Source organism: Notechis scutatus, chromosome 15 (assembly GCF_049901735.1).
Source record: "Notechis scutatus isolate UNSWTSFEM ecotype Mainland chromosome 15, rNotScu1.2, whole genome shotgun sequence".
NCBI classification, from domain to species: Eukaryota; Metazoa; Chordata; class Lepidosauria; order Squamata; family Elapidae; genus Notechis; species Notechis scutatus.
In genome coordinates this window covers 6,762,332-6,789,569 of record NC_142023.1, presented here as the reverse complement: position 1 = coordinate 6,789,569, position 27,238 = coordinate 6,762,332, and the positions used below count along the sequence as shown (strand labels likewise).

The following is a 27,238-nucleotide window of genomic DNA, read 5'->3' as shown; positions in this document are numbered from 1 at the left end:
ACACCAATCACTGTTGTATCATCTGCAAACTTCAGCATTTTAACAGACGGATCGTTTGAGGTGTCTCTAATTTGTAGGTGCTTCCAATACAAATGAAGAAAGACCCCCACACAAGACGAATGCATACAGTCCTGCTGAGGTGCCTTCTCCAAAACGTGTCTTCCTCCCATGACTCTAGCATTTGGGGGGGCGGGGGTTCAACCCCCATCATTTCCAGCCCCTCTTAGCCCTAAATGTCTGAATGGCGCCAGGTTTTCCAAGCTGGGGACCCTCCCAATTGGTCCTCCTTGCTGCAAAGTTGGGCAGCCAATGGGGAGCCTGCCCAGCCTTCAAACCAAAGCAGGTTGACGCTTTCACCTCTACAGCTACTTAGCCTCCAACTCACGTCCTCCACTCAGGTCCAGCGAGAGCTTTTCAAGCACAGCGATGCCTCCTGGACACGGCATCAGGAACTCTGAAGTCACGGAGAAGAGGCGACTTCTCCAGACAGAAATTTGAATATCTCCCTTCCGTGGGAGTCTTAAAAGCCACCTCTGAAGCTCTGAGGCCACGAAAGGTCTCTGCCTCTCCTCTTTCAAGCACAAAAATTAAAAAAAAGAGAGGAACTTTAGGGCTTTAAGCCTCCCTCTTGAAAAAGGAGGAGGAGGGAAAAAAAGAAACTCAATTATTATCCAAGGTCAACAAGAGTTGGCTTAAAACAGGGGGTTTTTTTTTCTCGTTTTTTTAATGAACGCCTTTGACTTTGCTTTCCGAAAATACAGATACTTGTTAACCCAGAACATCTGCTGGGATCTGAAAGTAATTATCAGGGGGAGTGAAAGGCCTTGAGGGAGGGGAGGTGTTTTGTACCTTTCTGCAAGGTTGGGCAATGCGCCCGTTTTGGCTGCAGCGCAAAAAGAGCCAGCCACCAACTGGCGTTCAGCCCAGGAATCGAAATTCTTGGGTTTGCAGGTCACTAGAAGGTAAGGAAACGAGGGCTACTTGTTAAGAGAGGGCTGGCTTCTTTTACTTCAACCTTCTCAACTCCCACTTGTAGGGCCTCTGGAGCTGGCCACGCAGCTGTGGCACCCACATTGGGGCTCCAGTGCCACTGAGCCAGATAAATATGAGCCAGCCGTGTGCAGCAGCAACCAAAAAAGCTAATGCAATCCTAAGTGGCATTAACAGAGGGATACAATCACAATCAAGGGAGGTACCAATACCACTCTATAAAGCCTTAGTAAGGCCACACCTAGAGTACTGCATTCAGTTTTGGTCACCACATTATAAAAAAGAGGTTGAGACTCTAGAAAAAGTGCAGAGAAGAGCAACCAGGATGATTAGGGGACTGGAGACTAAGGCGTATGAAGAACGGTTGCAGGAACTGGGCATTTCTAGTCTAGGGAAGAGAAGGACCAGGGGAGACAGGATAGCAGTCTTCCAATATTTGAGGGGCTGCCCCAGAGAGGAGGAGGGGGTCAGGCTTTTCTCCAAGGCCCCCCGAAGGCCAGACAAGGAATAATGGATGGAAACTGATAAAAGGAGAGATTCAACCTGGAAATAAGTAGAAACTTTCTGACAGTGAGAACAATCAGCCCATGGAACAGAAGTTGCCCTCGGAAGTTATGGGAGCGCCATCACTTGAGGCTTTCAAGAAGAGACTGGACTGCCATTTGTCAGAAATGGTGTAGGGTCTCCCGCTTGGGCGAGGGGTTGGACTAGATGACCTACAAGATCCCTTCCAACTCTGATTATCTGTTATCTGAGCAGGTGGCCTCTATTGCAACCGGCTTCCAGACCAGAGTGAGGGCAAAGCTGTGGGGAGAGGAAGGGGCCCGGATGGGGGCAGTGTCCAGTTTCACATCCCCACGCAGAGAAGGCCCTCTCCTTCCTTTTCCAAGACTTTTCCCGTTCCTTTTCATCTCCAATTATGATCTCACTCTCTAATTTGTCCTTCCCCCCTTCCAACACCTTCCCCAGTAGAATTATCCGAAGGCACATTTCTCAGCCTTCGCAGCCGGCTGCTTTGGAAGCGCGTGTGCAAAGTGTTATTGCAAGAACGGACTCAAAATTGCACCCCTGTTGGGCTAGAGAGGATACATTAAATTTCCTGGATGATTGCATCTTAAAAACTGGTGGTAATTTAGGGTTCACGATGTGAGCCAGTGACTTGGCGGGGGTGGGAGGAACAAGCCCAGGTGAGCCAGTTTGGAGAGGAGGAGCCTTCGTGGCTCGGCGACTTCCAACACCCCAAGACCTCGGCTGCAGAAAGGGGCTCCTCTTTGCCCACAACCTCATTTGTGGTTTAAAGCAGCCCCCGCCCCAATCTCTGGGCAAGTGAAAAATCCCCCTTCAGGGCAAACCTGTGACACACAAGCTCATTCCAAGGTCCCTTCAATAACTCCATTCTTCTGGGATTCTATGATTCCAAACCCCCTCAAGGAAGCAGGGGGACAAGCAGCCGCCTTCAAAACAGGATCCGAGAAATCAACTTTTGCTAAAACTTTTGGGAACCTGGCCTGACTGCCCTGCTTGCAGCTACAGCTGGAGCCTCTGGGGCAGGGGTGGTTCCTGGCCATGGAGGAGCGAAAGAGAGAAGGTGCTTCCCTGAAGGAGACTGGCTTGAATCTGGAGGCGATGGTCAGCTGGCAGGAGTCTGGCTGAGGTTTGCACAAGAGAGCCGCTCTGGAGTAGCAGCTGGGCCTTTGAAAGAGGAAGGGGCCAACAAAAGACCTTCTCCCCCTCCTCGTCAGCTGAGCATCATCCTTTTTGTCCAGCAAAATAAAACTTCGGAGACCGTTTGGGGTGGAGCAGACAAACAACTTGTAACCTCCATCCCCCCAGATCACCGCTCAGGTCTGTTATCTCAACCTCACCCCCTCTTCCTTTTGTTTTGTCCTTCTCCCCCAACACCCAAATGAGCAGGACACACGTCACACACACACACACACACACACACATCCCTGCTGCACTTGTGCAATGCATTTTGTTGTCATCCTTGCATCTGCAAATTATAGGCTATAAAGAATTAACGGCCGATTATCAATCAATTTACTGTGCTAGGAAACAACCCAGTGTAGTTATTTTGCATGGGGCAGCTTTTCAAAAGAAAACTAATTAGCTGGGTTCATGTTTTAATCTTAGGAAAATTAGAGGAGGATTGGAGAATTTTTGCCTGCTAAGGCAGCTGGGGGGAGGGATGCATTTGTAATGCATTGGCACCGGCCCAATATTTTGCAACCAGAATGCACAAAAACGATTCGAGAGACCAACCCCAGACAGCAAAAGCCTCTGGTTCTCACTGATGTGATAAACGAGCGTAAATATCGGCCTCCAGACACCAACTTGGTCAAGGAAGAAGACTGAACAAACGAAGGAACGGCAGCCTCTGGGCTGGATAAATGAGCTTCCTCGTATCTTTTAGAAGCGGCTGAAATGATTCTCTGACTGATTTGGGGTCTGTTTCCAAAACAGGATCAGTGGCGTTAAAGGAGGACCATGCAGGTGTACTTGCTTTAAAAATGCGAACTTTGCTCCAGGTGGTGAGAACTCCACATACGTGAGGACTAGTCTCTTGGCTCTTTGAAGCAACCCTTGAAAAGAGTTGCAGAGCTGAGCAAGGCCTTGGCAGGAGCCACAAGGGGCATGTCATGCTTCTGCTGGAATCTGATTCGGAGGGGGAGGCTGAGCAGCTGGAGTGTGGCTCCGTTGGTTGTGGAAGAAACTGGGGAAGGGCAAAGTCCAGCTGGGCAGAGCAGGGGAGAGATAGAGCAAGAGAGAGGGAATTCAGAGGAAGACCCAGGCCCACCCCCTCTTCATCCTAGGGCACACAGGGAGGAATGGAGAAGGGAGCAATGTAAGTTGCGTGGCTTACGGGGGAGGAAAGGGCCCTGATTCCCTTCATTAGCTGCAGCTGGAAATACAGTGTTTAAAAAGGGAAGCTGCGCACAGCAAAGTTGTTGAGAGCAAATCTCAACAAATCTCTGGTATCGTTCAGGATTATCTGGGTTCCTGGCGTCTTCCCAACTGTGTGTGTTTTGTTGGCCTTTGAAGTTTGCAATTCCTTCTCCTGCCCTGTCTAGTTAATTGCTGCAGCGTGGTTTGTGTGGATTTTTATTTACAGTTTGTATGTACTTTGTTTTCGGACTGGATTTCCTCCACTTAAAGGCTGTTCCTGGGAGAGTTTTTTCTCCTCCAGCCGAAGGTAACCTGGACATTGGGGACAAAGTTGGAGAGGGTTTTTTTTTGCTTATTTGACTGTGTTGTCTTTGTGCCACACTCTGGGTCATCACAGGGCAAGAGGGACAGGTGGCATCAGGACCCACCGCTTTGAGAGGGAGAACTTAGGACCGCAGGCATCAGGTAGTGAAGCAGGAAACCGAAGCGCCTCCTGCCAATGTCCAGGGTAGGCCGAGCCTTCTGCCCTTGGCCGAAAGAAGAGACGTTCCCTTGTCTCATAAAATCACCGCCAGGGACAGGGAGGGGCCGTCCTCAGCCTCCAAAGCACACAAGGGCTTCGTTTTGATAATTAAGCAGGACGTCCAAACAATGTCCTGGCTCACGCAGAGAAAGGTCAGTAACGGCCACCATCCATCCTGCCGCTAATTGCCAGGCGCACAGATCCCATTAGCCCAACGTTCCTGCCCAGGCTGTCCGGGGGCAGCGCCTCTTGTCTTCCCTGCCCACCCTCCAGGTGAGGGCTTGCAGGGACCTGGCTAAACTGGGGAGGCAGTTTAGAAGAGGGGAGATGGCCCATTTGCTGGAGACCAGCAAGGGAAGAGAAGGCGTGCCAGGCACTGCCCAGTAGCCAGAGAGTGGCAGGAAGCTAACTGCCCCTTGGCTCTCATTCCTGGGTGGTCCGTAACCCCCCGTCACCTTCAGGACCTTGGACAGTGCAGGCAGTGGAGGGGCTGGGCCTTCCTTGCAGGACCTCCTAGGTCTTGTGAACAGGCTGCCTGGGCATAAACCAGAATGGACTCCAATCCACTCCCCACCACCATTAGCTCAGCTGCCCTGGGATGCCAAGGGAGGGAGGGACCCGCAGCAAAGGAGTAGCTGGCTCTGGCTTCGGGGGCCTGTTGGGGTGCGCTTGGGAGTGGGGGGACAGCACAGCTGTTGAGGAGTGCCCTCATCTTCCCTGGTGGGAAATGGGAACAGGATGAGACCCTTTCTGGAGTCAGACACTCAAGAATACCAACGTTATTTGCAATAGTCCATGGGGAAGATTAGCTCCCCCTTGCATTGAGGGCACCGAAGCATCCTATCTTAACCTGGGTAAGGTGAGGTGCAAAACTGAGCCTCCAGGGACCCCACAACCCCACCAGTTCCTGGGTCAAACAAGGCCTCTTTTTCACTCCTGACTTCCTCATCATCCTGTGCCATCTCGACCCTAAGCCCAACCCCGGCTGCCTTCGGACCCAACGGACCGGAGCTTCGTTTTTCCTGCTGAAACTTCGTCAGTGACTTCTTTACCCTGAGCCGATTGGCCTTCTCCGGCAAGGGGGTCAAAGTGCCAGGGCTTCACCAGGCCTCCCTCCAGACGGCCAAGCTTTATTCCGGCAAAGGCAGAGCCTGCCGGCGCTCACCGATGAGGCCCCGCCAGCCTGGCCGGCCCTGCTTCCCTTCCTTGGCACATTGAGCCACACGAGCAGAGGGTGGCTGTGAATCGCCAGAAAGGCAGGGAGGGCTTGTTAAAAACTGCCTCCAACTGAGCCGACAATAGGGACATCTGCGTTCCCATAAGTCCTCACTTCTGTGCTGCGAAGCGGTCCAAGAGGGGACACAAAAGGGACATTGGCCACCGCAGAGGGGAAGAGAAAGGGAAAGAGGAGGAGGAGGAGGAGGAGGGAGGGGAGAGAATCCCTGTGTCGCACTCCCCTGGATTCAGGCACTTAGCAAGGTTTGGAAACGATTGACAGATGTCGTTGTAAGGCTGTGGGGTGTGTGTGTGTGTGTGTGTGTGTGTGTGTGTGTGTGGATTTTATTTCAATCCAGCATAAAGTACCTGCCAGTCCTTCCTGGTGGGAAAAGGAGCTCTCCTCTCCTCACCTTGCCAATTGTCATTAATTCCAGACCAGTAATTAACTCTCTGGTTGGAGAAGCTTCGCACCAGTAAATCCCATTAAGGCAGCGGGTTTGCAGACACCCCGCAAGGTGAACGAAAGCACAGCCCCCACACAGAGCAAAGGAGCCTCCCAGAGGCCGTTGACTCCTCTGATCCCTGTTCCCCTCTGGAACACGCCACTGCAGCCACCACTACCCCGTTCCCACCCGTGGCCCTGGGCGAGGAAGCTGCAGGAAGCTGGTGCGCTTCAGATAATGGGGGGGATGGAGGAACATCCTGCATGCTGGTTGCTGCTCTCTCTCCCCTTCCAGCAGGACCTCAACCCTGGTTTCTGCTCCTCCGTGGGGCGGCGCTGGCGCCCCAGAACAGAAGGGACCCCCTCAACTCCACCCAGGAGGCTTTCGAGAGCCATGCGAGGGCGAAATGTGCTGCGTGAGGCTTTCTTGCCAGGCTGGGAGTTCGTATATGCTCACAGCTGCCCTGCAGAAACTCAGCCAGGCCCCTTTCTCAGGGAGAGAAGGGGAGGAGACCAGGGATGGATGAGAGTCCCTTCCTCTCCGCCAGCCCTTCTTCCTGGACCCTCTGCCAGGGATGGTCCCTGCAGGCAAATGTGTGTGAATCGGATGGATCTGTGCAAACTTCCTCCCCTTTCCGTCCACAGCCTGCCTTCCCTCACCAACAAAAAGGCAGGAGGAGAGAAGGAGACCACACTTGCCTTTCCTCCCGGGCTGTTACAAACCACCATTGGCTTGAGAAGGGGGACGTTTAGGGCCTTGGGGGGGGCATCACGGCCTGCTTTTGATTAACTCCCAGCCTTTCCCCTTCCAAGACACGTTTGGCCCTGGCAACAGGACCCACCCCGAGACCTTCTGTAAAGAAAGGGAAAGCTTTTTTTGGGGGAACTGGCAGGGGGGCGCAGGGGAGGGAAGAGGAAAATGGCAGAGTTTCCTAATAAATAAGGATCTTTTCCTTTCAAATTAAATCTCAGAACATACGCAGAGTCCAAGCTTCCCTGGAAGAGATCAATATTTTAATTTAAAGCACTTGGCTAAGTTACACAGACACACACCCTTGCATCAAAGGAAGCAGGAAAAGAAAAGAGGTTTGGTCTTTCTCCCAGGAAGTTATGACAAAATGTTTACAGCTCTATTTTAAAAATGTCTGTCTGTCTGTCTGTCTGTCTGTCTGTCTGTCTGTCTATCTATCTATCTATCTATCTATCTATCTATCTATCTATCTATCTATCTATCTATCTATCTATCTATCTATCTATCTAGTCTCACTAGCATTCTGTGAGAGAGGCCTTTGCACACTGGTCCTCCTTGTGCTGTTTCTTCATTGATTGGTGTCTTCCATTGTTGCTGTGCATAATTCTGCAAGCTGCACAAAGTGTGCTGGGCAGGACTGAAAGACAATTTGCAAGCACATAACGCAAAGCGAATCGCACAACAGAAGCAGCGGGACCCTGGTCCTTTTGAACAGCACCGAGGAGGTGAGAGACCTGTGACCCAAGCAGCCTGCCATTTTAACACTCGATCCTTTGGGAGGCCACAGGGGCAGGGAAGGGATTGTGGCCTCCGCAGTCCCATTCTCCCCAGCCTGATGGATTGGCTAAACACGATTTTTTTAAAAAAAACATGGCTTATAAGCGTTTCTTCTGGCCTCAGCCAAAAAAAACCAAACTCATTTTCTTGCTCCATTGACTGCTGTGGATTATCCGTCTTTTTGCCTCCAATGGTCATCAGGGAATGATTTTTGTCAGGTTCAGAGAAGCCCCTCTGGGACCTTGAGCCGAGGAACTGGAGCAAATATCGAAGGCAAATAAAGGCCAGGGAAAGAAGAGGGGGGCCGAATCCAGAGGCCTCAATGGCCGTGAAGGCAACTGCCCTTAATTTAGAGAGGGTCCGGGAAAGGCGGGAGCCCCCTCCTGGCAAGTGGGGGTCCAAGAAGAGAGATGCTCTATCAACTCCCCCACCTGGTGCCTTCCAAGTATCACAATTATTGGGGGGCAGCCTCAAAGCATCTATCACAAGGGTCTTCAAAGTTGGCCACCTTAAGACTTGTGGACTTCAACTCCCAGAATTCCTGAGCTAACATGACTGGAGGAGGAATTCTGGGAGTTGAAGTCCACAAGTCTTAAAGCGGTCATGTTTGAAGACCCCCTGGTCTATCGTCTGTCTGTCTATCATCTCCCCATCCATCCGTCCATCCATCCATCCATCTTCCCCAAACCCCAAAAACTTTAACCTTAGACGGTCTACTATTGACCTCACCCCTTTCCTAAGAGGTCTGTAGGGGCGTGCATAAAGCGCACCAATGTGCCTACCGTCCCTGTCCTATTGTTTCTCTTATTCTTCTTTTATTTTTCTTATATGTACCCATTTCATGTATTCACAACTATGTATACACTTATACTTATTATCTTGTAAACAATTGGCAAATCAAATAAATAAAATAAATCCATCCATCCATCCATCCATCCATCCATCCATCCAACCCATATATTATCTATCTATCTATCTATCTATCTATCTATCTATCTATCTATCTATCTATCTATCTATCTATCCATCCATCCATCCATCCATCCATCCATCCATCCATCCATTCATCCATCACAAGGGTCTTCAAACTTGGCAAGTTTTAAGACTTGTGGACTTAACTCCCAGAATTCCTGAGCTACATCCACATCTGCTTTTCCTTGAGATCCAGCTTATTGTTTTCCTTTGCTCTCCTCTCCTCCCTACGCCAAGGGTCTTCAAACTTGGCAAGTTTAAGACTTGTGGACTCCAACTCCCAGAATCCCTGAGCTAACCTGACCGGAGGAGGAATTCTGTTAGTTGAAGTCCACAAGTCTTAAAGCTGTCAAGTTTGAAGAGCCCAGATCTAGAGGATGAAGGCTGAAAACACCGGTCTTCCACCATTAAAACCAACAAGTGGGATCTGGATTTCAACCTCCTGGGACACCCCCAGTTTCCTGAGTGCTGCAGAAGAGCCAATGGCTCCTTGGGGCAGGGTCAGCCATGGCAGGATGGTGCCAAGCCAACAGAGGCATCTAGCTGGGGCCCCATGCACCATCTTGGGGGAGTTCTCCAAGGTCCTGATTTCAGTAGCCTTCCATCATTTTTTTTTGCTTTTGTTTTGACCGCCCTGCTGGCAGGTTGTGCCTCGGTGACCCAGGCTTCCTTTAGCCCTGAGTGGCCACTGGGCCTCTCTAGCCAAACCCCCTGCCCCTTGGCCTCTATGATCTGTGAACGGTCATTTCCCTTCTGGGGAGATAAACCAAAAGGACAGCTTTCAAAATAGAGGCTCCAGAGGCCACGAGGAACTGTGAGGAGCTTCCCTAGGCTGTGACAGTTTACCTGACTGGTTAGCACACTGAAAGCAATGTGAGCCATTCAATTCCCCAAGGAGATAAATCTGGATCGGCTCCTGATCTCTTCCCTATTTTTGAATGGCACCTTCCCCCAAATATGTCACTCTGGCACAATCCTTTTGAAGGAAAAGGTGGCAGGAATGAATGGACTTATGGGGAGGGGAGGATCTGAGCTCACTCTGGGTTCTATGGGTGGGTGGGTGGGTGGGTAAAAGCATCTCTCTTGCAAAAACTCCCAATTAAGACCCCCGTTCCTTCCCAGGGACCTTGGTCCACAGCTGATGCCAAGAAGCCGAACAGCTGTCAGATGCCTGGGATAAGGACTCAGCGCCAGCCGTCCATGGCCAAAGTGACCCACAGGGGGGGCTTGTTAACAAGCAGCTTTGGTTAAAGACCCCTCTGCTCACCCTTCATGAGCCCTGCAAGAGCCCCCATGGATTGACTGGGAAGGGGGCTGGCTGGCCAAGCATCCCCCTCCAACTGCTACAAAAACCTAACAGGCTGCCCAGTCTCACACACACACACACACACACCTCAAAGAAGCCAAGCATGAGACCTACAAACAGCCCCCAGGCTGAGCTACAATCCACCCCCCTCCGCTTGCCTAGAGGATAGAGAATGACTGGACCCCCAAGGTCTGCTCACCAAGCCTGATAATCCATCTGGGAGGCTTTGAGTTGAAAAGGAGGCCACACCAACACATATATTGTCAAGTTCAACAAACAAACCCACGAAACCCAGCTGGCTTCAGACCTTCTGATTCTCTTTGCAACACCTGTAACCCCCTGCCCCAACTTGCGTACCTCCCCCCACACACACACCCCAGTTACAAAATGACATTGATGCCTGGGGCGTTCGAGGGCGATCCAGATGACCTCTTTTGGAGTTGCTGAAGCCTCCCCCCCTCAGCAAGATGGAGTCTGCCAGCAGCCTTGGAAAAAGGATGGGGAGGGGGCAAAAGAAGAAGGTGGCCAAGATGGGGGGGGGGGAAGCAATGGAGAGGGGAGGGAAGGGAGACTTCCCATCTGAAGAAGAAGGCATCTGCCTCGCCTACCCCAATTGCAAAGGATGAAAGGAGCTATCCGTCAGGGGCGTGGTCCAGGCAAACAGGCCATCACTGCTGGCTGGACGGTAAACAGGAAGTAAAGAGGGGAGGGGGAGAAAGACCAGGGCCACAAAAACCAAACCCTCCCCCCAGGCAGAACCGCCAAGAAACTGAATGGGCCAGTTTGGGCACCTTCAGGTATCCAACGTTAGCCTCGCCTCCTGTCCAAATCCTCCCCTCCTTTTAAAGAAAGATGGAATACAATGAGGGGATTGTGTCACCCCAAGGAAACCCCCCCCCTCCCCGCCCTCCCCCCTTGCCATCACCGTCCCTACAGGCCTTCTGGTTTGCGACCCCACAGCAGCTGCTTCTGCTTCACCATCCCAACGCGGGGCCAAGAGATCTCGGTTTGCGCACAGTCACTGCCTAGATGCTGGTTTAAGAGCACCCTGCCGGCTGGGTCACCCTCGGTCTCTGGAGGGGGAGGCAGGAGGCCACAGTGGCTGGGGGTGGGGGCTCAACTCGCAAAAGCAGGCACAGTTCTTTTTTTCTTTTTTAACCCTGTGCCACCTTGTAGGATGTGCCCCCACAGGTGGAAAAAAATGCCCAGCTCAGCCCAGCCTCGAGAGGAAAGGAAGAAGGGGCTGGGCAGATGTGTCCCCAGCTGGAAGGCGATCACTGCAGTGGGGAAGGCGGAGGGGGTCTGCAGCCCACTCCTCATCCTCTGCATTTCTGCACCGTAGCCACAGGGCTTGGGTTGCCCCCCTCCTCATTTTCACCGACATTCGGAAATTAGGTCACCCGTTACCAACCGGAGCGCGCACCAAAAACGCCAGTCGAGATTTCCTTCAGACTTGGGAGGGAGGGGTGTGGCCCCTCGCATCGCCACGGAAGAATCCACGGCCACGCGCCTCTGCTCCACACGGCTCCAGCCTGCCCCGAGCCCGCCCCCCCCCCTGCTCGGCGGGTCTCCTGCGCCCCAACCCCCCGCTCAGTTGCGGTGTGGGGAGGGTGGAGGCTCCATTGGCACCGGAGAAATAGCCTCTTCCCCACCCACCCTACCCCCGACTCTCCAAAATCCAGGAAGCCACCAAACGCCCTTCTCGGGCAAGGGAGAGTCCCCGTCCTTCTGGGCGCGGACAGGGCGCCCCCAAAGCCCCGAATCACGCCGAGAGGGAAGCAGCCTCCTCCTCCTCCTCCTCGCCGGCCAGGACGGCGAAGGCGTGCGCGCCCTGATTCCCTGCACCATTGCGCTTCTGGCCACTGGCTGCAAGCGGGGCGGGGGTGGGGTGTCTCCGCCGCCCCCTCCATGCAAAAGACCCGCAGTCGCTCGCTCCGCTCTTCCCCGCCCCCTCCCGAGGGCGAACCCCTTCCCCTCCCCTCCGGCGCCGCCCTCCCCTCCCCTCCGGCCGGGCTCTCACCTCTCATGGTCCGCGGCGTTCCTGAAGCCCGGGAGGACGTGGCGGAAGCTGCTGTGCCGGTCGAGCTTGGACTGGCTCTTGGTGCGCTTGATGGAGCCCTTCAGCTGCCGGCTGAGGAAGCCCTGCGGGGAGAGGCAGACGGGCGTTACCGGGCGGGACGGGGGAGGAGGAGGAGGAGGCGGCGGCGGCGCCCGGTGCAGAGAGCCGCCCAGCATCCGGCAGGCGAGTGAGCCGGGCGGCGGTGCGACGTCGGCGCGAGACTCCCGAAGCCTTGGTTGCCTTGGCAACCACCCGCTCGCAAGGAAGGGGGAAGGAAAAAAAAAAAAAAGGAATCGCAGCGCTGCAAGCCGAGCGTGTTGCAATGGCTGGCACATCAGCACGGGGCGGGGGCTCTGGCTGGGAAGGGGTCTCCCCCAACATCCCACTGCAGGACGCCTGGGACTCTTTGCCCCCAGCAGCGCCCAGAAAGTCTGGCCCATCGTGGGGACCCCTCCAAAGGGAGTCCAGGGTCCTCTTTGCAGCCCTCTTGCCTCCTACTCTGCACCCCTCTTTTGCAGCTGGCATCCTTCTCCCAACCCTGAAGGTGCAACCTGGACTATAATCCTTGGCTGCGTTTTGGGGGGAGGCTCTGAAGCGTTTTGTCCATGCACCAAAAATCTTGGGCAGCTTTCAGTCCGGAGCCCTCCATCCCTGGCGCCCGGACCCTCCATTTAACCCAAAATTTGTTTCTTTTCCACCCTGTTTTTTCTGCTATGTCTACTCAAGTTTCCCTCCCTCTCCCGTTCTAAAAAAAAAAAAATCATTTGCAAACCCGGCCACGGTGCCCAAGAGTCAGGCGGCCTAGAAACTTGATCAATCATCACCATCAACACCATCATCCACAGCCCTGTTCTGGACAACCGAGAAAAGCCAGTTTGTTCCAGGTCAAGAACTCGATCCGGGGCTGGAAATGGGTCTCGCCTGTTGAATCACACAGTTCCCCGTGCAGCCGCAACCCTTCTGTGCCTCCGGATGAGACAGAGCCTGGCATCTCTGTTGGCCAGGAGGCTGAGGAAAGGCAGGCCGCTCCCCAGCCCCTAAATGTCTGGAGGACCAAGCGGAGTCCCTGAAATGACCGCCCCCCCCTCCAAAGTTCAGAAGGGGAAAGAGAAGCGAGAGGATGGGTGAGGCTTCTGGCATCTGCCCTGATCAAGGAAAGCCTCCTGTGTCCAGTCTGGGCACTGCCTGGTGCCTGGCTGGTTTTTGGCCTGAGAGACGGGCACACTTTTGTCCCCAGCAAAGTCACCCCTTCCCTTGCTCAAAGCCGCTGGCTGGAGGTGGAGGGCCCACCGATCCACCCCCCACTTGTCCTGGCATGCTGTGCGGCTGCCTCACCTGGTCTGCAGCCAGCAAGGCATCAGGGCGGTGGCACAGTTGGGTGTGCCAGGAAGAGGGAAGGCTGCCAGCCCCAAGCCCCTCGTAGCTTGGAGTCGAGGGCAGAGGACACAAACCGGGGGCTGCCCAAAAGGACCCTCTCTCCAAGGCATGCCCACCCCAGAATCATGGCAGAGGGCATCGCCTGGCACACCTGCCTCAAAAGGGTGCCCATGTATGCCCTGCCAAGCCCCCCCCCCACACATTCAAGGATCCCAGGACAGAGAGGGGAATCCTGGCAGGTGCCCTCAGTTTGGTCAGAGGATAAATCAAAACGGCACGGGAGATGCTGCAAACGCCACCCCCACCCCTCCAGCTCCATGTTATTGTTCACCAGAGGAAGGCCAAAATATTTCCCGTTATCTACCTGCCTTTCCCAGTGGAGGTAATTATACCTTCCTTATCACCATGGCTACAGATGCCTTAGAAAATTATACACCGGCCCTGCCTGGCGGGAGAAGGATGTGGTTAAGGGGAGGGAGGGAGGGGCTTTGCTCTGCATCAGCACTCCTGGCCACCAGCCTCAGAGAGCCCACCTCCCCTTGTTCTGACCCGACCCCTTTAATGGCTGAGATGAAGTCCCTGACCCTCTTACGCACGCCCCACATCCCGGCCCCCTGACGGTGAAGGTTTCTCACCAGCAGGAAAGGCTGGCCGAGGGCAGTGGTCGCCAACCAGTGGGCCGGGGATCACTGGTGGTCCGCGAGAAAATTTTGGTGGTCCTCAGAGAAATGCCCCTGCCAAAGCAATTAATCCAGGCTGCGCAGGAACACAAGGCTGTGCCATCCAGATGGCCCGCGGGAACACAAGGCTTGCGTCGCTTGTACTGCAAACAACACAAGGTACTGAGGGAAGTGGGGAAAGGGCGGAGGTGGGGAACTTGCCCCACTCACCCCACGTGCCTGGCCTGGCCACCGGGCTGCTTCTTTTCGCTTCTTTCTTCTTCTGCTTTTGGCTGCACGCAAGGAAAGCAGCAAAAGTCTTTCTTTCTCTTCCCCAAACTCCGCCAGAAATGAGTCTTTTGGACCCTGCAAGGCCTCTTGCTCCAAGAGGCTGCGCTGGTGTGACAAGTCTTACAAAGACTCATTTCTGGCGGAGTTTGGGGGGAGAGAAAGAAATAATTCTGCTGCTTCTGCTGCTTTCCTTGCCCGAAGCCAAAAGTCTCTCCCTCTCTCTCTCCTCCTGAGAACGGAGCTGGAGATGGTATCATGTGATCCCCAATAAAGAATGATCAATCGGTAGGAAAACGGGGTGGAGAATTTTCCTGCAGACTTTTGGGGGGATTTTTCCAGGTTCTCTAGTCCACGGGATTTAAAATTATGAGTTCGGTGGTCCCTGAGGTCCAAAAGGTTGGCAACCCCTGGCCTAGGGGCCAGAGGCGCCAGCCTGGCGGCCCACAGATCCCCCAGGCTGAAGCTCCCTCTCCTAAGAAGTGAGCCAGGGCTGGGCATTGGAGCCTCCATGGTTAGAGACAGTACCAGGGTTAACTGGAGCGCTGAGATTCTCAGCTCTTATCCATTAAGGCACCAGGCTGGATGCACCTTGGGCATCCTTGCTCCTCTGTTCCCTACCCAACAATGCCAACCCTCCCCTGGTCCAAAGAGGGGAGAACCCTGGGGGACTCTCTCTTACCTCTAAGCAAACCGGCCTTCCCTTTTTTTCCCCCCTCTCCCAAATGTGCCATCTCGCCTTGAAGCCCTTCTCCAGCCCCACAGCAATCGCATGTGGGTAAACGGCGCCCAGCGTGGCTGGGAAGCTGCCCAGACAAATCAGCAAGGCTTTGGAGAACGCGCTTCACCGATGGACCCAAAGATGGAAAAAAAAAAGAGAGAGGCTTGGAGCCTTTCCCAAATCAATCTAGAAATTTTCATGTTGAAGCTTCTCCGGTGCCTGGCAGAAAACGCACGAGATTTATTTCCCAACAGAGAGCAGTAGATCCCAATCAAAAGCAAGCATCTGAAACCCCAGACAACGTGTGCGGGAGAAGACGGGAATCTTTTAGAGCAGAGCAGATAATCATCACCGGCTGACAGGAATTTATTCGCCTTCCTATAAATCTTGCTAGCCCCCTTTCATCAGGCACAATCGGCCTGGTGTTTCGCGCCCTCCTGATCAGCGATGGATCACTGCCGTGCCATCCTCGTCTCGCACTTTTCAAAGGTCGGCTGGCATCCCTCTGGGGTGGTGAGTTGTCTCAGCACCTGGCAAGTGGCCACACACACATACATGCAGGGATGGCCACAAGCAGCCCAGTTTTGCTTGCCCTCCTCGGAGGCATCTTCGGACAGGGATGAGGGTTTCTCTTGTGGTGGGGCTGGAAGAAATGCCCACTGCTGGAGTCCGGCTGCTGATAAAAGCGGCGGGAATGTTGGGGGAATCTCTGGAAGGGAGGCGTGGAAGCTCCCAAGCATTTCCTTGCCAAAACCTCTGTCCGTTTCAGCAAGGACTAGAAACTTGATGAAAAATACATGCCGACATTTCCACAGAATGCAAGAAATGGCGGTTCAGGCTGGGCTTCATTGAGACATGGCTGGAAGGTCACCCTTCAGAGGCCCTTGAGTGAATCTTGCACACAGTAGGGGCTGGTTTAGATGATCTCTTAGAGCAGGGGTTGCCAACCTTTTGGACCTCAGGGACCACCACACTCATAATTTTAAATCCTGCGGACCAGAGACCCTGGGACAATCCCCCAAAAAGTCTGCAGGAAAATTCCCCACCCTGTTTTCCTACCGATCGATCGTTCTTTATTTGGGATCGCGGGATACCGTCTCCAGCTCCGTTCTCGGGGGGGAGAGAAAGAGAGAGAGAGAGAGAGACTTTTGGCTTCATGCAAGGAAAGCAGCAGAAGCAGCAGAAGTCTTTCTTTCTCTCCCCCAAACTCCACCAGAAATGAGTCTTTGCTGGCACAGCCTCTTGGAGCAGGAGGCTTTGCAGGGTCCCAAAGACTCATTTCTGGCGGAGTTTGGGGGAGAGAAAGAAAGACTTTGGCTGCTTTCCTTGCTTGCAGCCAAAAGCAGAAGAAGAAAGAAGCGGAAAGAAGCAGCCCGGTGGCCAGGCCAGGCGCGTGGGGCAAGTGGGGCAAGTTCCCCCCCTCCGCCCTTTGTCCCCTCCCCTCACTACCTCATGTTGTTCGCAATGCAAGCACCACAAGCCTTGTGTTCCCGCGCAGCCTGGATTAATTGCTTTGGGGGTGACATTCCTCTGCGGACCACCAAAATTTTCTTGTGGACCACCAGTGGTTCCCGGCCCACTGGTTGGCGACCCCTGTCTTAGAGCTCTCAACAACCTTCTGATGTGATGCCCTCCTGGCCTCCCATCGTCCTCTTCCCTCTGATTGGGGAAGTGAGGAAGCAGAAATAATCTAACCTCTGTTAAGGCTGCCACATAATCGCATTGGTTAAAAATCGAACAAGCAGCTGCCACAAATTAGAATGCTGCACTCTCCTTGGCAGACACACACACACACACACACACACACACACAGAGTCCCATTTTCCCCACTGAACAGGAAAAGGTTTCGTTTCCTGACATGCATCCTTACAGCGCCCCATCCTGGAAAAGACGGGTGGGACATGCCACTAGCGCCTCCCCTACTCAGTGCAGGATTTCAGAGTGTGTGTGTGTGTGTGTGTGTCATGGCTGGCAGGCTCTGCTCTCCTCCAGGGTAAGCCCCACCAAGCCCACAGCATTGCAGGCATTTTGAGCGTCCAGAATGGTCGTACAACGGAATTCTTCGGTGTCTTTCTTTTTGTAAAAGGCTTCTCGATCAAAACTTGTGAGGGACTTTGGCCACGGGACCCGCCCAGGCAGCTTCTCCACCGCGCAGCCCCTTTCCCAGGTCCTCTGCAGCCTGCGGGGGGCCAACATGCCCAATGCCATGTCACCCTTGACCCTTTTGCTCCCTGACCAGTTCGTCCATTTTTCAGAACGTGCCAAACTGGAGAAAAAGGCCCCGGCACAGCGGAGAAACGAAATCCGGTCACCATGGCAACGGAAGTTGGAAAGAGCAGATGGAAATCAATGTCACCTCCCCGGCTGCTGCTCCGGCGGCTGCTGTTGAGGTGGCAGGGAGAGGAAGCAGTCTGGCCTGGCGCTGGAAAGGAGGCTGAAGGACGGGCACGGCAGGCGGCTGATCATCACAACGAAGAGGAAGCCGCAGGGTTGGCAAAGGGGGCAGGAACGGAGGAGGGAAGGAGGGGCCGAGGTGTCTGGGATCAGGAGTGTAGGGTGCTGGGTGACATGGAGGAATCAGGACTCTTCTGTCCCCTGGAACTCACGGCCACAAGAGGCAAAGGACGGCACTAAACTGCTCCTTCTGGAGGAAAAGTCACCACCCGGATTGGCCCGATGTGCTTAACCCTCAACCCGAACAGAACGAGGGTGCAAAGCCAGAATTAAAACCTGCCCCCCCACTTAGAGTTCGGAGCAAAGGGTAAACTGAGGCTCAAGGGAGGCCAAAGAGGCTGGAAGCTTCACCAGCCTGGAATACAAATCCCATTGTCCCTCGGATACCAGCTGGAGCAGGGGTCGCCAACCTTTTGGACCTCAGGGACCACCACACTCATAATTTTAAATCCTGCGGACCAGAAACCTTGAGAAAATATTCAAAAAAAGTCTGCAGGAAAATTCCCTACCCTGTTTTCCTACCAATCGTTCGTTCTTTATTTGGGAATCGCAGGATACCTTCTCCAGCGCCATTCTCAGTGGGGAAAGAGAGAGACTTTTGGCTTCATGCAAGGAAAGCAGCAGAAGCCGCAGAAGTCTTTCTTTCTCTCCCCCCAAACTCCGCCAGAAATGAGTCTTTGCCGGCACAGCCTCTTGGAACAGGAGGCCTTGCAGGGTCCCAAAGACTCATTTGTGGGAGAGTTTGGGGGAGAGAAAGAAAGACTTTGGCTGCTTTCCTTGCATGCACCAAAAGCAGAAGAAGAAAGAAGCGGAAAGAAGCAGCCCGGTGGCCAGGTGAGGGGCATGGGGCAAGTTCCCCCCCTCCGCCCTTTCCGCCCTCCCCTCACTACCTCGTATTGTTCGCAATGCAAGCGACACAGCCTTGTGTTCCCGCGCAGCCTGGATTAATTGCTTTGGTGGGGTGGGAACATTTCTCTGCAGACCACCAAAATTTTCTCACAGACCACCAGTGGTCCCTGGCCCACTGATTGAAGAGCCTGGCTCCCCCTTCCAAACACTGCTGAGTGCTCCTGCATGTTCAGACCCATAATCCACAGCAGAGCGTGGCTTGGATGGAGGAGGTTGAGGTTGGATGTCTTCAGACAGGCTGCTGGCCCTTGCAGCCACTTAGGGCAGGGGTCCCCAACCGGTCCGCGGAACAAGTCTTACCGGGCACTGGTTGCTGGGCGCCGCCATCTTTTTGGTAAAAGTGCTTCCGGTGAGCTTTTCCGGGTAGAAAGCTCACCGGAAGCACTTTTTCATCAAAAAGATGGCGGCGCTAGCGCTCGGTGAGCTTTTCGGTAGAAAGCCATTTCTACCCGAAAAACTCACCGAAGTGCTGGCGCCTCCATCTTTTTGACGAAAAGTGCTTCCGGTGAGGTCACCGAAGCACTTTTCGTCAAAAGATGGCGGCACCCAGTTGATGCCGTACCGGCCGCGGTGCCCAGCTGATGCCGGTACCGGGCGCGGCGCAAAAAGGTTGGGGATCACTGACTTAGGGAATTGGGAGCCAATCCGTGGCCACCCAGCCTCGCTTAGGAAGGGAGAGCGGAAGGGTGGGCTTTGGGGCTTTGGCTGGGCGTCAACTCCAGGGTGGGCGAGCCCACCCTTCCTCTCTTGCCCTCCCATCGACTGAAACCCACCGGTCGATTCCCCCCAAAACGATTTGCGTATAATTTGTTGCCGGTAGCTGGGCGGCTGCGGACAGTTTAATGATAATCACTTGCATGTTTATATATCATGGAAGGTAACGTGCCTTTTTTCTCCTTAAAATTCAGTACCCATTAGAGGTTTTTTTTTTTTTTCCTTCTTCTTTGTTTTCTTTTCTTTAAAAAAAAAAAAAAAAAAAACAGCCAGGGAGAAGGGAATCATCCACAGACCCAAATTATAGTAATTTTCCCTTTTTTTGGTTCAAGCGGTTTAGTAAACAATTAGGTTTCAATTAAAGAGGGAGGGCTCCCACGGCAGAGAACGGGAGTTCACGCCGACGGGCTCTCGGCTCTCCGCCGGGCAGAAAATCCTCTTGAAGAAAAGGACACCATTAAAACATAATTTACTCAGAGGTGGTGAGTGGGGGAGGGGTAGCTCAAGGTCTGCAGGAGCGGAGGTGGAAGGGCAGGCATTGCTAAGGGTGCAAACTCCGGCTCTCCTATCCCTGCTTGCAGGGGGGGGGCAGGAGGGGGGGGAAAGAGCCGACCACCATGGGGGCAGCAGCCTTGATCATGGACATGGGCAGTGCCAGGTCTGGTTCTTTGCAGGCATTGCTGCGGGATTCAGGCACCTGCTCCTCCCTCTGGATGGGGCTAGGAGGGGAAGGCACGCTGGGCATTGTCCTCTGAGGCCCATGACAGCTTGACCTGCCCTAGGATGGCATCCTCGTGCCCGCAAAGAATAATTTTCTCTCTTACATAGGCCGTTCTCATCCTGGACATTCATATTTCGAACGGTTACCATCAGGGAGGCGTTATAGGTGTCTTAAAATGAGGACGAATAGATTGAGAAACAGTTTCTTTCCCAGGGCAGTAATTGTCTTGAACCAAACAGTGCATTTGTGATTTAGTCTTATTATTATTATTATTATTATTATTATTATTATTATTATTATTATTATTATTATTATTATTCTACACAAAAACGACAGTATGCACAGCAGACGAGATAACCATGCTGGGTTTCGTATCACAAATCACTAGTCGAACCCTTCCCAAGTGTTTAGGACTGCGTGATGTATCGGCGGATTATGCGAGCAGATCCCAGTAAGGTGGGATCTTCAGCTTCAACCATAACAACACAAGAGCACACAATAGATACAAACTCAAAGTTAACCGCACCAAACTTGATTGCAGGAAATACGACTTCAGCAATAGAGTGGTCAATGTCTGGAATACTCTACCCGACTCTGTAGTTTCTTCCCCAAACCCCAAAAACTTTAACCTTAGACTGTCTCCTATTGACCTCACCCCTTTCCTAAGAGGCCTGTAGGGCGTGCATACGCACCAACGTGCCTACCGTCCCTGTCCTATTGTTTCTCTTATTCTTCTTTTTATTTTTCTTATATGTACCCATTTCATGTATTCACAACTATGTATACACTTATACTTATTATCTTGTAAACAATTGGCAAATCAAATAAATAAATAAATAAAATAAATAAAGGTGGCTTCTGCAGCTGACCAATGGTGATCTGGTCAGCACCAATTGTTTTAAGTGCTTGCCTAGGTCTTTAGGCACAGCACAAAGACCTAGGCAAGCAATTAAAAACTATTATTATTATTATTATTATTATTATTATTATTATTATTATTATTATTATTATTATTATTATTATTATTATTATTATTATTATTATTATTATTATTATTATTATTAATTATTATTATTTTAAAATACTCTGTAGTGTGACTGTGATGTGGTGTTTGGGGCACTGTTCTGAAGTAGCTTTCAAATTTCATTATATTCGTGGAATGCGGTGACAATAAAGGTATTCTATTCTATTCTTTTTTTTTAAAAAAAAAAAATGCAGTTTGCTCGATCAAGCCGAAGCAGATAAAAATAAAGCGATTTGTGGTTAAAGCCACAGCTGAATTTCTTCTATCGTTCTATCGGCAAAAGGAAAAGCTGTTTGTTTTCAAGGAAGTGCCCCCACCACCCCTGACCAAACAGAAATAATAGCTGGACAAATGTCCCCCCACCAGCCAAAGAGACGGATGGGCTGTTCCCCCCCATTAAAATCTCCCTCCAGCCACTCTTTGATGGAATGTTTCTTCGAATGAGAAACCGTGAAAAATCAGGGCCACGGAAGGGAGGCAGGCAGGGAAGGGAGCCAACTCAATAAAGGATTGCTTTTATCCTTTCCTTTGGGGTAAATTTGGATAAAATCGCTTTTGACGCGGAAGTCTTGCATGAACAAGACTGGTCAAAAATTCAGCGCTGGCCTTTATAACAAGGGACTCCGCCTTGGCAGGCCAGGAGCCAATCGCCACTGGGGGGGGCGTGGGCGTGGCCACCCGGGGCATTTATCAAGCCCCGCCCTTGCATCCTCCTGCAGCGCTACATTCATTCTCCTATGGAACTCCATGCCACTGGAAAAGGCGATGCAAGGGAGAGGCGCTGGTTTTCCTTTTCCTAGAACCAACCCCCCCCTCCCCACCGCCCGAGGGCACGCAGAACATGCGCAGAGGGCAGAGAGAGGGACTCACCGTGACCCGGAACGGGGTGGTGGATGCCAGATCCATGCTGGGATTCTTCTCCAAAGCCCCACCCGGCATGCCACGTTTCTGCCCAGTCCTTTCCGGCGGGGAGTCTGCAAATGACACAAAGAAGAATATTGAGCAAGGGAGAGAGAAAGGGGCACTTAAGAAGGAGTGGCCCCACCTGCAAGGACCCCCAATCTGCCCTCTCCCCCACCCCCACCCCGGTCTTTTCCACCAAGGGGTTACAATGGATTCACACCCACCGATGGGAAGGACAGATTTTCACTCCCTCTGCACACGCTCATCCTACGGGGAACCGAGGAATCATGCTTCCAAGGGCTACTCCTTTCTTCTTCCGTTCCTACTATTTGGTCGTGCAGGTCCTGTGCTTTATCCAAATTGTCTATTTTCAACCTCTTCTCCTGCCTTGTTACTAACATCCCTTTCCGGGACAAGCCATCAAAACGCTACATCTCTTTTGATCAACTGCGTTGCCAGACATTTATAATCTCTTCCGTACTCGCGTGCTTTCTTCGGGATGGGTTTTAAAGTTTGTACCTCTTCATATCTTTGCATATTAACGGTTCGTCCCTTGTTATATTATATATTATGTCCCCGTAACTTCTTCCTAACAAACCTAACGTGGACTTCTCGTGGACTTCTCGTGGTAGCCTATTATGTCTCGCATAGCAACTCAGAAGTACAAAAGTGAGAGTAAAGTCAGCTGCTCAGAGCCTGCCCTCAGCGCTTTGGATCCAGCCAAGCAACCCCCTCCCCAAAACTGCCCCCCCCAATGCGTTTTCCTCCCCAGTTAGGTCCCTGCTCGCTGAAGGGCTGCCAGGTCACACGATGCCTCGGTGTTCCTAACTGTTGGTGAGGAGATTCCGGCAGAAAATAAGCTCAGCTCTGCAGCCTGGATGTAGACAGGAGCATCAAAGAATAAAAGATGACATTTCCACCACACAAAGCAAAGAAAACCAGAGCCTTCCGACTGTTTTCCCCCCGCATTTGATGACTCACGGGCCTGTCATTTCCAGAAAACCAGGCCCTTCACTTAACAAAGGTCCAAATTTCTCCTCGGCTTAACTCCCCGGACTTCAGCATTTCAAATTATTTTCCCCGTCGCTCCTTTCTTCTCTCAACAGACAGGAAGGAAAAAACCATTTCCTTCAACCGTCAACATACCTGACAGCTGGCACCAAATAGGATTTGGATCAATCACCAGTGAAATGGATGCAGAAATGTTTTCATGAGAATCCCTTTTTCCAATTTTAACTTGGCTCATTGATCCGGCGAGGAGGAGGAGGAGGAGGAGGAGATGAGAACAGGAGAGGGTAGGTAGCACCTGTTCTGGCTACTCCATTTTATTAAAAGCTTTCAGGAGCTGCAACTCTATCCTTCAGGTGCTGCAGTGCACAAAAACTGGTGCCATGCATTTATTTAGTTATTAAATTTATATGCCACCCATCTTGACGTCAAGAGGCTCCAGGTGGGTTTTAAGGACATTTTGTTAATCGTAGTCCGGTGCTATCAGACTCCTTCTGCCATGGGCCACCATTGGAGGCTCTCTCTCCTACGATCTCTTACTGGAGAGAAAGTCTTACTAGTCTCCAATAAAGCCTATTATTTGGAATCCAAACACGCTTCGTATTTGGAAAAACAAGCAGAAGGTCCAAGGCGTGGGATGGCTGCCTGCAGGTTCCTGCTCTACTCCAAGGGATTTGGAGAGGGCTGCTAATCTCCTGCAGCACTAACCCCGTATCGTGGGTTGGCGGCGTGCACCCAAGCGCCTCTCCAAAGGCATCGCTGGGAGAGCTCCCCCCTTGGAAATGGCATCCTGGCTTTGCCGCTTGACAGCAAGCGGCTTCAACCTGGCCCTCAGAGGCAGGCACAGCGGGGCAAAGGGGACCCAGCTTGGCTTCCTGCCTTCGTGCCAACCTGCAATTGGGGAGACTCCTCCTATCCCAGCAGGCCTTAATCCGCTCTCCCCAGATGGTGACGTTTGCCTGTTTTCCAAGGCTCCGACCGGGTGTCGTCGTGGAGGTTTTAAGTTAAGTTTGACTGTTTCCGAGTACGATTTGATGGCTTGTTGTCCCCTATAACTATCATTAAGTGTTGCACCTGATGATTCTTGACTCTTGATGAGTGTCTCTTTTCTTTTATGTGCACTGAGAGCATTTGCACCAAGACAAAATTCCTTGGGTGTCCAATCACACTTGGCCAATAAAGAATTCTATTCTATTCTATTCTATTCTATTCTATTCTATTCTATTCTATTCTATTCTATTCTATTCTATTCTATTCTATTCTATTCTATTCTATTCTATTCTTTCCTTATTCTATCCAATCCTATCCTATCCTATTTTATCCTATCCTATTTTATCCTATCCTATTTTATCCTATCCTATCCTATCCTATCCTATCCTATCCTATCCTATCCTATCCTATTCTATTCTATTCTATTCTATTAAGTGTTGGGCCTGATGATTCTTGACTCTTGATGAATGTCTCTTTTCTTTTATGTACACTGAGAGCATTTGCACCAAGACAAATTCCTTGGGTGTCCAATCACACTTGGCCCATAAAGAATTCTATTCTATTCTGTTCTGTTCTATTCCAATTTCTTTCCTATTCTATTCTAATTCTAATTTTCATATTCTATTCTATGTGACCGTCTGACAAGCCAAAATAATAGGGAGGGAATAATAATAATTCCCCAAATAATAATGGGAGGGAAAGGGGATTTTGCAGTATCCTTCCCCTGCCATGCCCACCAAGCCACACCCACCAAGCCACGCCCACAGAACCGGTAGTAAAAAAAAATTGAATCCCGATCACTGGTATCCAGCCCCCCCTCCCTGGCCCTCCCCCTTCCCTTCCCTGCTGCTAAGACCCATCTCCTTGGAGGGAGGGGGTGTTCCCAAGTGGTATTTTTGGAGCTGTGTTTCCCCCTGAGGAATGGGAAATAGTCTCTTTGCTATTTCCTCTTTCGGATCAGCCATATCTTTAACTTCGTATCTTTGTTTTCTTTTCTTTTTTCTTTTGCTTAAGAGCCAGGCAACATTTTACAAACTTTGCTTAAACGCCACAAAGTAAGCGGACAATATAACTTTCCGGAAACACAAACTGAAAAATAAAAATAAAAAATGAAACGTGCTTGTTTGGAAAAAAAAAAAAAAGAGAAAAGGAGGCCCTGAGAAAAGCTTGGCCGATTTCTCTGGGGACTGCACCCCCCCCCTCCACTTCCCCGAGGTCTTTCTCAGCCTGGGGGGAGGAGAGTCGGATGGGGGGGGCTGAGCTGAAGGGGGTCTCAGGCATCAAGTCTGCCCCTTCCCCCCGGCAGAATTGGCTCTCGGCTGCAAACCAGCAAAGGCCTGGCTCCCAAGAATTGGACCCCACATACACACACCCAATCCTGCCTTGCAGCTCCTGCCGATTCACCTCACCTGCCCCACAGGTGCCCCTCACCCCCCCAGCCAGCCTACGGAGCTATCTGGCTACAGAAGCCCCCGGGGAGCCTCGGGAAGGCAAGGCCAGCCTCTGCCAACTCCTCCCTACTCAACAGGTGCCCCTGCAGGGTGACTCACCAAAGGAGGAGAAGCAGCGCCCGTCAGAGACTGACGTGCCATGATGAGCTGGGCAGCTGCCCAGAGAGCCTCGTGGAGGAAGAGGGTGACCTCATGGAGTGGCGGAGGAAGGGGGTTCTGGGCCCAGCTCTGGAAGGCCAGCGGAGATGGCGGAGATCCGGGCCTGGAAGGGAAGGCCTGGGCCTTGGGGGGCCTTCTTGGAGTAAGTCCAACGGGCTCCGAGGGACGCCCGGAGGCCGAGGCGGTGGGAAAAACTGGGGGCACAAGCCCAAAACACACAAGAGGCACCCCAATTCTCTTTCCGAGGAAGCCTGGCCAATGAAAACTGGCCCTTGCCGTCATCTGATGCCTCCCTTCTGGGCAACCCATTGGCAGAAAATCCTGACACCCTCCGATCTCTTGAAAGGGGGTGGGGCGGGGCTTCCGCAGAACCAGGTGGAACTGGATTTACCTGTCCTGCCTTGGCCACACCCCCCACCTGCCGAGGGAGCTGCATCACCTCCAGTGAGTTCAGGTATTTCCCTCACCCCACCTCAACTGGGCTGCAAACGCAACCCAACCACCGAAGGAAAGGGTTTTTGTGTGTGTGTGTGTGTGTGTGTGCTTGCACAAGTTGTGTGGGAAGAATGGGCTCACTTATGGAAGGGAAGGGGAAGGAAGGGGGAAGAGCCCTGGAGCCATTTCCCCTCCCTTGCAGGCTCACAGATTCCAACCACATCTTCGTTATACTGGCAAACTATCAAGGCGAGGATCCTCATTGCAAATTGCTCTTTGGCCAAAGAAATGTATCGCCCAGTCTCTGGAAACCTCCAAGCTGGAGGGAGGCGCCCACCCTTCCCTAACCTTGCAGGTTTTGATCAGCCAGAGGGAGGGTCTCTCTCTTTCTTGGTCCTTTAAAGTCCACCTTTCCGCCTTGTTGGTGTCCTTTCCTTCTCCTTTTATGTTCCTGCCTGTCATTTAGCAAACAAAAACTGACGCATAACCGCCTAAATGTTGCTCCTGGTTCGAAAGGCAAAACACCAACAAGTTTCTCTCCCAGCAACGCTCGAAGTCAAGTTCAGGCAGGCGAGCAACAGCTGCCAGCAGGCCACGCCTGGGAAGGATTTGTTTACCTCCCCAGCATCGCCGTGAGAGCCAGCGCTCTGGTTTACGTTTTCCTGAAAGGATCCGGGTGGCCTCCTTTCTCCTCCCCTGTCCAAGGGCCCTGCTGGCTTTCCAAGGCAGCCACCCCCCTTTAGCGCCATTCAATTCCTGGAATGCAGCCGGCCCAGCTGAGCACTTCCCGATTCCAGAGGAAAGGAGGCCTCTGACTTGCTGGAGGGCACCAGCGTCCTCCTTCTGACTCACGCAGGGAAGCAGGAGGGCACCTGCTCTGGAGTGGCACAAGGCTGGAGATCAGAGGGGCCTGAATTCTCCCCCTGGGCCCACCCTGGGCACAACGTTCCACCGTCAAACCTTTCCTGATCCCTCCCACCCAAGAGGAAAATCCAAAACTGCGTTCTCCCTAAAGTTGCAAACTTGCTGCCCGGGAACTGCAAAGGCTGATGGGGAAATCAAGGAAAGAAGGTCCCTGCCTAGGCCAGACCACCTGGGGCAGCCCCCACTCTCCTCTGGAGCGGCTCCCAGATGGTGGGAGCAGGCAGGGGGGATCACTTGAGGCGAGCAGCCCCGTTTTCTCCCACATTGGAAAGGAAGGAGACAGCAAATATCTACTCTACAGAATAGTCCCCCTCCTCCTCCTCCTCCTCCTCCTCTTCCCCTCTTCTACAACTTTGTTGGAAACCCAGAATAGAATAGAATAGAATAGAATAGAATAGAATAGAATAGAATAGAATAGAATAGAATAGAAATTCTTTGTTGGCCAAGTGTGATTGGACACACAAGGAATTGGACACACAAGGAATTTGTCTTTGGTGCAAATGCTCTCAATGTACGTAAAAGAAAAAATACATTTGTCAAGAGTCAAGAGTCATCAGGTACAACACTTAATAATAGT

At 52.2% G+C, this 27,238-nt stretch overlaps 1 protein-coding gene across 6 annotated transcripts in view; it reads right to left on the bottom strand.

Moving 5' to 3' along the window:
• The window catches only part of DAB2IP (DAB2 interacting protein), an 80,222-nt gene that overhangs the window by 34,816 nt on the left and 18,168 nt on the right, over positions 1–27,238 (bottom strand). For 3 of the 6 annotated variants that reach the window (XM_087943952.1, XM_087943943.1, XM_087943944.1), the window contains exons 2-3: positions 21,662–21,765; positions 11,886–12,007 (exon numbers count right to left, since the gene is read on the bottom strand). In XM_087943952.1, the coding sequence (XP_087800078.1) occupies positions 11,886–12,007; positions 21,662–21,765 (226 nt within the window). Of the gene's footprint in view, positions 1–11,885; positions 12,008–21,661; positions 21,766–21,918; positions 21,941–25,242; positions 25,642–27,238 lie in introns of those variants that run through there. The other 3 variants (XM_087943945.1, XM_087943947.1, XM_087943946.1) reach the window with 3 other exon arrangements.